This window comes from Stegodyphus dumicola, chromosome X2, assembly GCF_044657685.1.
Source record: "Stegodyphus dumicola isolate Sdum_Otavi_A_Nest chromosome X2, ASM4465768v1".
NCBI lineage: Eukaryota > Metazoa > Arthropoda > Arachnida > Araneae > Eresidae > Stegodyphus > Stegodyphus dumicola.
In genome coordinates this window covers 29,161,027-29,175,404 of record NC_140781.1, presented here as the reverse complement: position 1 = coordinate 29,175,404, position 14,378 = coordinate 29,161,027, and the positions used below count along the sequence as shown (strand labels likewise).

General features: G+C 32.5%; 1 protein-coding gene across 1 annotated transcript in view; it reads right to left on the bottom strand.

Annotated features, from left to right (window-relative positions):
- Positions 1–576: 576 nt before the first annotated feature.
- The window catches only part of Rab7 (RAS oncogene family member Rab7), a 28,954-nt gene continuing 15,152 nt past the window's right edge, over positions 577–14,378 (bottom strand). The window contains exons 4-5 of the mRNA XM_085810091.1: positions 6,751–6,969; positions 577–1,449 (exon numbers count right to left, since the gene is read on the bottom strand). Coding sequence (XP_085666217.1) covers positions 1,231–1,449; positions 6,751–6,969 — 438 coding nt within the window. The 3' untranslated portion in view covers positions 577–1,230. The remainder of the gene's footprint in view (positions 1,450–6,750; positions 6,970–14,378) is intronic.

Sequence of the window (14,378 nt, the reverse complement as noted above, 5' to 3'; positions counted from 1 at the left end):
ACAATCTTGTTGTTAGGCAACGTGTGCACCACGTTATTTTCATTTTTGCACACGGTTTGAGACGTCTTTTTAGCGCAAGTGGTTAATTAACAATACCTATGCAGATCACTTTCGCTTACTGTGAATTATTAAAAAAAAATGCTTAACATGATCCAAAACATTTGTTTTTAAAAAATGCGATTTGGCAGGTAGCAAGAAACAAAACTCACCCAAACCTGTATAACTAAGCTTCATTACTAACTGAAATTCACTGCATCAATTATGTTAAATTGTAACTGAATGCATAATTTAGTTTTTAATTTCAGGAGGTTTATATACTATATTTTTAAACTGTTACATGAAGTTGGAAAAAACCTCAATCATCAGAATTTTTCCATTATCCAATCGGACTGATTTCAAATAAAGTTTTACTCTGAAATTTTTAAAGGTAGCCATCCATTTCAGAAAACTTACTAAATTGTGTGTAAACACTTAAGTACACTTCCCCTATCCAAGTGGAATTCTTTGTAAAATTTACATTCAATCCTAACAGAAGTAAACACAAATTTTCACAAAAATGAGAGATAAGACAAAAAGTAACCACATAACTTTAATACTACATATCTGCAAAACTTTATTTTATAAAATATACATTTAAATATTGGAAAATATTTCAGATTTTACATATTTGATCACACAAAGAAGCGTAAGTACAACAGAAGTTGTTTAAATATTAACTATGGAATAAAGCTTTTAAAAGCCCTGCACAAAAAGCAAGTATATGAGTATATGAAAATTACCAACTGCACTCAGTATTCATAGACAATGTAAAATGTTTACATTATTTTTGTAAATGAAATAGCCTGTAAAATTAGCAGAACATGTCTATCTAATCTTTTATACATAACGAGATTGTGTGTATGTGTATATATACTATACACACATGCTACAAGATGCTTCTATACAGATTTTACAAATTAAATTTACATGCACATTACTTTCAGTGAATTCTGTAAGTCAAAAATAACCCCATCTCAATGACATCTTAGTACAAATATAAATAAAACTGAAATAGTAACACCTTAATCAGAACAATACAGATTACATATATAGGATAGCATATGGAACTATCCAAAACCTGCTTGCCAAAAAATGAGTTAAAATCACGGCCTCTAACTATAATAGGAAATTTAAACAGTCAAAACTTTTGTTTCCCTTCATACATAATCAAATTGAGTGAACATTTTAACATTAGCATGCACAACTATCTGATCTAGGTTTCTGTTCACTTGTAAGTTTGATCTGGTCTGGAAAATCATTATACAGCTCAACTTCAGTCTCCTGTGCTAGGGCATTCTTAGCTACCGATTGAAAGGCCTGTTCAACATTAATTGCCTCCTTTGCACTTGTTTCAAAATATGGAATGTTATTCTTGCTTTGGCACCAGCCTTGACCACGCTTAGTAGAAATCTAAGGTTACAGACAATGAATTTCAATTAATATCAACAAGCATTTAAAGTCAATTATATCATTATTAACAGAATACTCCAGCAAATTTACTTTGAGTGAAGATTAAACACACAAGAATTCAAAACACTGCACTCACAACTCAAGAGCTATAGTACTTTAAACATGAAACAAAGTTGATATTCACCATTAACTCTGAGTAGCTTACCCATTCTTGTCATCAGATTTGTTACCACTCTGTGCATACTTACTGTATTTTACTCTTTTTCCTTTAATAGACTAATTCTCTTAATCAGTGAATAATTAAGAGAGAGAGAATGAAGAATTATAAATATACAAATTAACGTATTATGAGAGAGTATAGTAAATACTGATAGTATTTGTTTATAAAGCATAATTTTCAGCTTTAATATTTTGGCAACATTGATATTAAATCATAAAAAGAATGAGTTAAAAATGTATCTGGAAGAGAGAGTTTTTCATTATTATGGTTTGGTAGAATGTGGTAAGATTTCTTGTCTAATTTTCTTTAATAAAGTTTTCTTTTTGTATATTGCCATAATGTATTTTTGTTAGAAGTGGATGATTCTTTTGAGAATGTTATATATATGCCAATCTTAAAAAAACCAACATTTGGTGGCAGAGCGTGGTTGCCCCCTCTGTTAATAAACTTTGAGATAGAACATTGATGTTGTTTAGGCTTAACAAAATAGCCAATTTCTCTAAGAGATAAATTAGACTTGTATTATAATTAGTGAAAATAAATTAGGCATATAATATGATAAATTTGAGTCATATAGAAAAATTAAGTGACGATAATTATCTTATTTGGGCTAACAGAGTTGAAAGTGAATTAAGAAGTTTAAAGATATGGAGAAGTGTGATAGAAGCTGATGAACCACCAAAACCATATAAAAAGGAAGATGTTAATTTCGAAAATGAAATAAAAACTTGGGAAATAGGGGATGATAATAACGCGATAGCAAGAAATATAATGAATCAAACTATGACAGCTCCACAAGCGTTAAAATATGCGAATGAAAAGAATGCAAAGAAGTTATGGGAGAAAATCAAAAATGAAATGGTGGCAAGAACAGAAGATATTCAAATCAAATGCAGAATAGAATTAGCTCAACTGAAAATGAGTCAAAATGAATCAATAGATGATTATATGAATAGAGCTGTTATTCTGAAAAGTAAAAGTATTCAAGTTGGAGATGAAATAAGAGAAAAAGAATTAATTTACTTCATACTAGACGGACTTAGAAAGGAATTTGAATTTGATGTTAAAATTATTAAAATCAATAAAGAGAAAGATCTAGCTTCAATTAGACAAGCTTTAAAAGAAACAGAAGGAAAAAAATAAACAAAGAGCAAAAGAAATAGAAGTAAATTCTAAGGCAAAAGAAAACTGGATAAAATCGAAATATGAAAGAAGATGCTTTAATTGTGGAAAATTAGGACATTTAATAAAAGAATGTCGAAATAATAATAATAGTATAAAGTGCTTCTGCTGTGCAAAATTCGGCCACAAATCAACTGAATGTAAAATGAAAACTAAACAAGAACACCGACAGCAGAGAAATGTAGCAAATAAAACTTATAGAATGTCAAGCAAGGAAAGAGAATATGAATCAGCTACATGCTTATTTGAAGTATCTAAGAAAATAGAAAGCTCATATCTTAATCAAGATAGAAATGATGGAAAGAATAAAATAAATAAACAAGAGAATAGAAAAATTAAATGAATTATTGATTCAGGAGCCACATCTCACATGGCAACTAATAAAGAAATATTTACTAATTTTAAAGATGAAGAACGACAAATAATGAGGGCTGAAAAAGTGGCCATGATCAAATCAGTTGGTATTGGTAACATTAAAATGCAAACTGATAAAAATAAGAACATCTTGAGAGTAGAAAATGTTCTGCAAGTACCGAATTTAAGTGAAAATCTGCTGTCAGTATCAAAAATTGTAGATCATGATTTAAAAGTAATTTTTACCAAAAATAAAGCAGAAGTGATCAATAAACAGGAAAACATTCTATATATAGCTAACAGAAATGAAAATAAATTTGAAATTGAAGGAAATATTCCTGAAGAAGCTTAAATTGGTCATGTTAATGGTGCACTATGGCGTCAGAGACTAGGTCATATAAATTATCACAGGCTGATAGAAATGAAAAAACACTCATCGGTCATTGGATTACAAAATGTAAAAGTTTCTGAAAACAATTGTGAACCTTGTACATTAGGTAAAATAACACAAACATTTTATAAAAGTGTGAAATTTAAGCAAACTGAAGATATGTTAGAATTATGGCACATAGATTTAGTTGGACCAATTGAGAAATCAATAGATGGAAGTTGTTATTTTTTAACAGTGGTAGATGATTACAGTAATTTCATATTTGTGATAACAATTGAGAAGAAGAGCGAAACTTCAGAAGCTCTAATCAAACTTATCATTCAAGAAGAAAGACAAACAGGAAAGAAACTAAAAAGAATTTGTAGTGATAATAGTAGTGAGTTTTCAGCTAAAAATATAAAAGAGTTTTTTGAAAAAATGGGAATTAAACATGACCTTACAACCCCTTATACTCCGGAAAGTAATGAAAAAGCTGAACGTTTTAATCGCACTGTAATTGAATCTGCTAGAACTATGTTAATTGATGCAGAATTACGGATAAAATTTTGGTCTGAAAGCGTTAAAGTAGCTGTACATGTGAATAACAGGAGTCACAAAAATGATAAAAGGATTACACCATATGAACTATGTAAAGGACGCAAGCCTAACATTACTTATCTTAAAAGATTTGGATGTGAAGCATATGTTCATATAAGACGAGAAAAACGTAGAAAGATCGATCTAAAAGCTAAAAAAGGAATTATGATAGGCTATAGCATGAAGAGAAAAGCATACAAAATTTATATCCCTGAACTAAATAAAATTCAAGAAGTGAGAGATGTAAAATTTGATGAACAGAAACTTGGATCACCTTTACTAAAAGAAAATTAATTAAATTTCGATAAAAATCAAATATTAGAAGAACTCATTATTTTTTATAAGGAACAAACTAATGGGAAAAATGTAAATAATTCAGAAATAACTAGCAGATACTATAGAGAAGATAATACAACAGATGAAGAAGCTGAGAAAATTTTGCCATCCAACAGTGATGATGAACACGATGATAACAATTCATTGGAAAAGCCAACCGAGTATCCACAAATAAATGAAGAACCTGGAAATGATAATCATGGAAATTCTGTACAGAAAAGACCAGCGCGAATTACGAAGCCCCCAGAAAAATTAAAAGATTATGTAGTATACAATACAAATGAAGGATTACCTAAGACGTATGATGAAGCTATAGAATCTGCTGAAAGTGAATTCTGGCTACAAGCAATGACAGAAGAATTGAGTTCAATGGAGGCTAATGAAGTCTGGGAATTAGTTGAAAGACCCATCGATAAGAAAGTTATTAAAAACCGCTGGATATTCTCAAAAAGAGATGAAAAGGGTAATTTAGAAACAATTTACAAAGCAAGACTAGTAGCAACCAGATTTAATCAAAGAAAAGGAATTGATTATGAAGATGGATTTAGCCCAGTAATGAGACTTGCAACCTTTAGAACATTGCTATCACGATTGCAGTTTACAAAAACTACAAAATAAGATTTTTCGATGTAAAAACTGCATATTTAAATGGGTACTTGGATAAACCAATTTACATGGAACAACCACCTGGCTTTATATCAGATCCGAACAAAGTATATCTTATAAACAAAAGTATATATGGATTACCACAATCAGAAAAATGCTGGTATGATGAATTATGTAAAGTTTTTAAAGAAAAGAATTTAACTAAAGTCAGATCCATGTGTTTATAAAGATAAGATCAAATAATATTTTATCATAGCAGTATATGTGGATGACTTAATGGTGATTGGAAATTCAAATTCTGAGATAAATGACATCATCTCTCAACTATCTAAATCGTTCACATTACGAGAAGTCACTCAAACACAAAAATTTTTAGGAATAGACATCCGGCAAGAATCTGGAAAACTTACACTCGATCAAGAAAACTATATAACTAAAATCTTAAAAAACTTTGAAATGGATGAATGTAAACCTATCAAGACTCCAGGAATATTGGGTGAAAATCTTGATGACATATCATCTTCACCACCTGTGTTGAAGATAAAATATCAAGAAGCATTAAGTTCATTGATGTACTTAGCAACAGGCACAAAGCCAGATTTAGCTTTTGCAGTAAGTAATTTGTCAAGATATAATCAAGATCCCAGAGAGAAACACTGGAAAGCTGTAAAGAGGATATTTAGATATATTAAAGGAACACAAAATACTTGTTTAGTGTATACTTCAGACAATGGGAAATTAAATGCTACATCAGATGCAAGTTGGTGTACCACTGAAGATAGAAAATCATTTGGAGGTTATTTCATTAAATTAGGCAAAAATTTCATAAATTGGAAGTGCAACAAACAAAGAATAGTTGCTCTATCTACAATGGAAGCTGAACTTTTAGCACTCTGCAAATGTGCATGTAAAGTTAAATGGTACATCTTTTTACTTGAAGATTTGGGTCAAGATGATCTAATTGACAAACCAATAGGAATTAAAACAGACTGTCAAGCATTAATAGATTGGATTAAAAAATCAAAACAAAGTAGCAGTTCAAGGCACATTAATAGAAAATATTTCTTTGTTAAGGATGAATATGAAATGAATCAAATCATTCCTCAGTTTGTGTGTTCACAAAATGAAGAAGCGGATATTTTAACATCTACTTAGGGTGAAATTAAAAGATGAACTATTAAAGTACGGACATGACTGACTGATCAAAATTATATCTTTAAATACAAATAAGGGGGGAATTGATAGTATTTGTTTATAAAGCATAATTTTAAGTTTTAATATTTTGATTTTAATATATTGATATTAAATTGTAAAAAGAATGAGTTAAAAAAATGTATCTGGAAGAGAGTGTTTTTCATTATTATGGTTTGGTAGAATGTGGTAAGATTTCTTATGACTGATTTTCTTTAATAAAGTTTTCTTTTTGTATATTGCCATAATGTATTTTTGTTAGAAGTGGATGATTCTTTTGAGAATGTTATATGTATGCCAATCTTAAAAAAACCAACAAATACAGCCCTTTTATCAATTAATTCAAAAAACTTGCCACTCAGTGTTGATAAAATTATTCCAGCATTACATATAGTATCATGAAATTTAAATAATGAAGATTTGTGCTATTAAAAAGTCAACTTACTGCTCTGTTTTCAAGATCTATCTTATTGCCAATTACAACGAAAGGAAAGTTTTCAGGATCACGAGGTGATGCCTGGATCAAAAATTCATCTCGCCATGAATCCAAGGACTTAAATGTATTTGGTGATGTTACGTCATAAACAAGAACACAGCAATCTGCTCCTCTGTAAAATGCAACACCTAATGACTGAAATCTCTCTTGTCCTGCAGTATCCCATATCTGAAATTCACATTTCAAAATTAATCACGTTTGGAAAAAAAAAATCACTAAAAATAAACAAACCAGAAAGAATGAATTTCTAAGAAATCTAGAGTGCCAACTGATACAAGCATTGTACTGTGTTTAGCTGTTTGGCTCAATCTCATTTGTAAATCTACTTGTTTCAAATTTTCCAAATAGATCATACAATGCTGCTATATCATGACATTTGTAATCCCACAACTTTAGCAATAGCAAATTTATTACAAATGGAGCATCTCCCACATTAGACAATTGTTTCAGCGATTTTTATTCCTCAATCAACAAATAATACTTATTGGTTGCATCAAGTATGCATCTCAATTACAACACTTATTTATGCAGTTACGTTTTCAGTTGTGGTATAACGTAAAGAGTAATAATTATTGCAAAACATTTCAATTTCAGCAGCTTACAAAAGCTGCATAGAATTCAGCTTCTGAAGTACACGAACAATAGCCAAACTGTGATAGTTCTATTAATAAACTACAATTCTGAAATTGCTTGCATTTCAGTATTATAAAATTTGTTATTCTTACATTAGCCACACTGTATAGCAATAAAATCAAACATTTATTGCAGTATTCTTGACTGTTAATTTCTTTTCCATTTTTACAAAATTTTTAAACTCTTCAGTGTGATAATCTCCTGTGACAGTTGTCACTATTTTGAGAGATCCTGCTTCCCATGCTTCAGTTTCCTTCACTACTAAAACTGACAATCTAATTGTTAGATCAAGCTACAAACAACTCTGTAACATTTAGTATTTATTAATCTGATTTATTAATAGCAACATTTAAGTATTTAGCAAACTTGCAAGGGGCTACAGTTTGTTAGTATTGCAATTCTCCGTAATTTAACACTATGCTTATAAATAAATAGTTTAAACCAGCAGTTCTCAACCTTTTGACTAACTTTTTTAACCACCTAAACAAAAATTGAAAACCTTTAGTGCCACCACTACTCTTAAACAAAGCTCAGATCACATAAATTTATGAATCTTAGAGAAAAAACTCAATCAGGAAGTTGGGATTTTAATTTTTGAATTTAATAGTTAAAAAGACTTTGCTTCTTTCCGTACCACCTATTTTTTTCTTGCATACCACCAGTTGAGAACCCCCTCGTTTAAACAGTTAAAAGTGCACCCTCTTCATTTTACATGGTGTCAGAACTGTCAGGATGGCTTTGAAAATGAAAAGTTTAAAGCTACCAGAGCCAATGGAAATATTACTTCAAACTGGCAAAGATGCTGCAATCATTTGAAATTCGTGAAATAGCCAGTGCATTATATACATTATAAAGAAGAGAGGATGAGAATACTTTTTCTCAGACAACAGGAATTCGTGATCTTGAAATACAGTATATAAGAAATACATTTCTTGTAGAAGGTTAATGAAATTAAGACAAATTTACAGAATATTATATACCTAAGAAAAATATTACATATGAAAGACATTCTTTACTAAAAATCAAAACAGCATCCCAAACCAGACGAGAATGTAACCAACCTTTTAAAATAGGGCTAGAACATGCAAGTTTGCACAATTAAAGGATAGTCTGATAAAAGGATAAAATTGTATTAAAAAGGATGTAGTGAGAGCAAGATTATTACACAAAAAAGAATTAACATTAGAAAAAAAATCTTGATATATGCAGATCTTCAGAAACAAGTGCACATAAAATTAAAATAATAAAAAATGAGGATACTGTTCTAAACATAGCGCAAAAAGAAACTAAGCAAACATAATAAGAATATATATAAAGAGGTAAATAGTGAGAAACAAATGATCAAAATTTGTTACACACGGTGCATCTGAAAAGTTCAGTAAATGTTTCCCCCATATGTTAAAACCACACTGGTTAGGATAAGATGCCCGAGTATATACACTGCCCTCTAAAAGTTAAGGAACAGCATTTTTTTTTTGCACCCAATTTGAGAATGAAGTAACACAGAAACAAAAAATTTACAGGACATGTTCACTAAACAGTTCTTTAATGAATGTGACAGAATGTTTTCACACAAACATAATCGCAACAAAAAATAGCACTCTTGGCAAAGAAATCCAGTCTTGGACAAACAGTATATCTGTTTGAGGAAAAATAAGGTGGTAACATTACAAAAATGGGTTTTAATAAGGAATGTGGCCAAGCCTAGCTGCAATACATTGGCAGCAGCAATGTTCCATGCTGTCAATTAAGTTGTTGATCAGTGAAATGGAAAGCAACAACCAGATATTCAGTAATCCTTGTTCAAGCTCATCAAACAACCTTGGAGGACTTCAGGTCTGGGGATTGAACTGGCCATTCCATCCAATCCATACTGTGACCCTCAAGATATTCTTCAGCAACCCGAGCTCGGTGTGGTTGTGCATTGTCATCCATCAGAAGAAATCCAGGACTAATAGCAGAGGTATATGGGCGGATATACAGTCAAAAGTCTTTAATCCGGACTCGTCGGGACTTTGGCGATTCCGGATTATAGATCATCAGTTTAAATCTGGTAAGATGGCATGCAGAAATTATAAAATTAAAAATATGAAACCGTAATTTATAAAATAATGAGCAATTATGATCTAAAGGGTATCAAAATTTACCAAAAAAGAAGCCTAATATTTATTTGTTTACTTTATTAAACATTTCTTTCAACGTGCGGATGCGTAAAGCATACCTTATGCATAGCCGAAATTAGAAAATTGCAACCAGAAAACTATTTGATTTGTATTCGTGGTATTTATAATGACGAGGAATTTGATTTAAATCATATCAAAGACGGCGTACATCGAAATTAAATACTACATTTAGTAAAGAATTATAAGCCGAATAAAATAAAAACATCTGCTCTGAAGATAACGATAGTGTTGACAAATCAACTTCCAGTTCACTGCGCGCCCGCCGCGATGTCTTCCCCCCCCCCCCCGCGCAGAGCAGCGTGAAATTGATAAACAGATTTCGGAACGGTTAGATAAACAAAGAATATGCCTTTATCCATTTTTTGTAGCAATTCGTTTTTTGTTTGATGGACATCGAAACATACTTTCGTTTTCTAGATCCTTTGGAAGCTTCAGCATCGGAAATTCTATTTGACATAATCAAAACTTCAAGCTTACTTTTAGAAAATTGCTCTCTTACAGTCTGCAAAAAATAATAAGCCGGATCCAATTCGAAGATTAAGGAACAACGCAATCATCAACATTAACTGAAATAGATAATTAGATAATTTTAGCTTATAGCGTCTGTTGTACATTAAACGCGCACGCGAAAACGTATTCTGCACTTGCGCAGATGCATATGCGCAGTCGTAAATGTCTTGGGCGCACGAGTAAAACGCCTATGCGCATGCGTCAATGCGGCGCATGCGCAGAAAGATTTTAGCTTTGAGGTCCGGATTATAGATCATTCCGAATTATGGGTGTCCGAATTAACGACTTTTGACTGTACTATTGATCATGGGATCGCATCTTGATATCTCACACTGGTCAAAGTTCCTCATGGAACACATGCAGGTCAGTATGACCACCGATAGAGATTCCAGCCCAAACCATTATTCCACCACCGCTGTAGCTGTCTTTCCACAATGTGGGATTGATTGTATCTGGTGCATTCTTCCCTCCAGATCAGCTGACTACCTGAATCACTGTCCATCTTGAACCTGGACTTGTCTGTGAAGAGAACAGACGCCCATTGTTGACTGGAGACGTGTTTGCCCAACACAAACGGGCACCTCTGTGTATGAAAGCATGACAAAATTCAGAGTTCAAAATTTAATTTTAAAAAGCATTCAGAAAAATATAATCTTTGCTAATAAACTAACAGTTTGAGACAAATAAGTTCTTACCGATTGGTGGGTACTGTTGCTCGCCAATACACCACCGATTATGTACCAATGTCTCAACAAAATATACTTTTTATGTCAACAAACCGATTAAACCATCCCTAATCCTCGCATTTCAAAATCCAAGCATATTACCAATTTCTGCAATTTATAGTAATAAAATATTACTAAACATTATTAATTTTGATATTAGTAATAAAATATTACTAATTTCTAAATAAGAATTCTGGTTAAAAAGGCAAGTGAACATCGCTCAAAATCACAAATACGCAATTTGTCTCCATAAAAATGTATTTTTTGCAATTTGTCTCCATAAGAATTCTGCTTCATGAAAAGCCAAGTGCATCTTCTGTCAAATAGTTTCATTGCAAAAAGAACTGAAACATTTACAAATTTTTCACAAAAAAAAAAAAAAAAAAGGTACTTGGAAATAATGGATTATTTTGACTGCAAGTGTTGGCAAATTCTGTTAAACACAATGCAAAATGCAGAAAAATTTAAAGGGAGACGAACAACAGGTGCACATTTTCTTTAATTAATATGAAGTAGATACTGAAATAATAAACTCCAACCACCAAACTCCAACCTTCACCCATGAGAGATAACAGAACATTTAAAAAAATTTCACATCTTTCCAAAAACGCTTCTAAGGTTTCCACAATGCTCACTCGAAAACAATGCCTATAGCGCTAGTATGTGAAACTTTTCTAATTTTGGCTTTAATTTTGCCCCCTCCCAAAATCAACTGGAAGACATAAAATTCATACTAGACACAATGTAGTACGTAAAGGATGATAAAAGTACAGTAGCAAAAAAAATTAACAGAATGTATACACTATCTTATACATGGAAACAAAAAATTTATATATACAGTCAAAAGTCTTTAATCCAGACTCATCAGGACTTCAGCGATTCCAGATTATAGATCATCAGTTTAAATCTGGTAAGATGGCATGCAGAAATTATAAAATTAAAAATATGAAACCGTAATTAAGAAATAAAGAGCAATTATGATCTAAAGGGTATCAAAATTTACAAAAAAAAGCTTAATATTTATTTGTTTACTTTATTAAACATTTCTTTCAACACGCGCATGCGTAAAGCATACATTACGCATAGTCGAAATTAGAAAATTGCAACCAGAAAACTATTTGATGTGTATTCATGGTATTTATAATGACGAGGAATTTGATTTAAATCATATCAAAGACGGAGTACATCGAGATGAAATACTATATTTAGTAAGGAATTATAAGCCGAATAAAATAACATCTGCCCTGAAGATAAGGATAGTGCTGACAGATCAAATTCCAGTTCATTGTGTGCCGCGACGTCTCCCCCGCCCACCCACAGAGCAGCGCGAAATTGATAAACAGATTTCGGAATGGTTAGAGAAACAAAGGATATGGCCTTTATCCATTTTTTGCAGCAATTCCACTTTTGGTTTGATGGACATCGAAACATTCTTTTGCTTTATAGATCCTTTGGCAGCTCCAGAATTGGAAATTCTTTTTGACGTAATCGAAAGTTCAAGCTTACTTTTATAAAATTGCTCTAACAGTCTGCAAAAAATAATAAGCCGGATCCAATTAGAAGATTAAGGAACAACACAATCTGCAACATTAACTGAAATAGATAATTAGATAATTTTAGCTTAGCTCATGCCGTCCGCTATACATTTAACACGCATGCATAAACGTATTATGCGTATGTGTAAAGATATTACGCACATGCATAAACAAACATGCGCATTATGCGTTGACGCATATGCAGAAAGTTTGTAGCTTTGAGGTCCGGATTATAGATCATTCTGGATTATGGATGTCCGGATTAAAGACTTTTGACTGCATATGGAAACAAATAGAAAAAGGCTTTATTGAGAGAATGATGCTGAAACAAAGAAAACTCTTTGGCAAAGAAGGGAGAATAGCTTTTGTAGGGAAGCTGTAACTGCAGTGTTTGCACTGCACTATTTATCGACCTCAGTTTAAAATCATCTAATAATTCTTGAGGTAAGAGTTTTCATTCTTCAAGAAGCTTCAAATTGTCTGGTTTCTCCAGATACTGCCACCAGGCGTCTTCCTAATATATCCCCCACTAATGTATCCTATACCTGTGTATATATAATGCATATTCCCATACACACACACACTAACATATCCCACACATGTTCAGTGGGGTTTAAATTAGGGAAACAAGCTGGTCAATCTATTCTGTGAATAGTTTCCAGTAGCTTGACAGCAGAAGTCCTATGTGCCCATACATTTGTCGTCCATTAAAACAAATTCCAGACTAATGGCACACCGAAAAAGATGCATTTGGGGAGTATAACTTTATCACAGTAACAATCTCCAGTAAGTGAACCTTTGTCAAAAATGTAGAGCTCTATCTGTCTATCATAATGCTTCCCCATAGATGCACGGGATGACTACTCTGTCTTTTCGCTACTGTTATTGGGATAAAAGTGTGTCCCTACATCTCTTCATATCAACTATCAGTGAAAAGCATTTGTTACTCAAACAACTCAGCGATAAAGAGGTCATGACCCCACTGATGAAGTAGCCAGTCTCTATGTTCTCGACACCATTGTAAACGGTACCATTGCTGTCAGTAGTACGTAACATTCAGTACAGCCAACAAATATTCTACCTTTATGAAGTTATCTAGCTACGGTGAACCAGGACATCTGTCATCCAGTTTGACACGCATAACCGCTGAGCAATGTTGTCTATTGTCTTGCTTTGATCTCTTTCTGCCTGAAGGGAAATATATTAGTCACCGTTTTTTCCTTGGCCAACCACCACCAACCTTTCTTACAGCTGTACCAGTTGTTTGGAAGGCTTTCTAAACTCATGAAGTATGACTTTTATCAGTTCCAAACTCTAAGGCAGCACAGATCAAAACTATGTCCCTCATCAAGCTTGTCAATAATTCTAAGCCGTATAAAAGCATCCTGGTATTTTCTTGCAGCCATGCCACACATACAATCTCACTTTCACTTGCAGAAGAATGCCAGCAAATGCACCTTTCTTTCTTGCTTTTAAGTTGCCTAGCACTGCTCGTGACGACTGAATTTTGTATGCCCTGCTATACCCTCCGATGTCATGGTGCTGAGATTTACACACTCACTTTTCTACTGATTTGGCTTTTCATTGTGCTGATTACAAAAAGCCCTTTTCAGTAATTTCATGGTTGAATGTTGAAAAATGAATTTGTTGCTCAAGTTTTGTACACTAGTGTATCAGCAATATCTGTAGGTATATGAGTACCCAAGTAAAGTTGGAGCACAGCAAATGCAACCTTGGTAGGCATTCTGCCAAAACAGTAAAAATCATCCAAAAGGGATATTAATTAAATGCCACAGGATGAGGCATTACATGAGAGTATGCACTTTTGTAGAAAGAGTGAATTTAGCACTGAAGGAGGAAAGTTCTCATCCTGTCGTCAGTTGTCTTTTGCATCTTTGTTTCACGTTTGCAGAAATAAACGGGTGGATTTGCAGCCCTGGTAAGCAAAAATATTGAAATTTTTTTATAATATACAAATTTTATGCAGACAG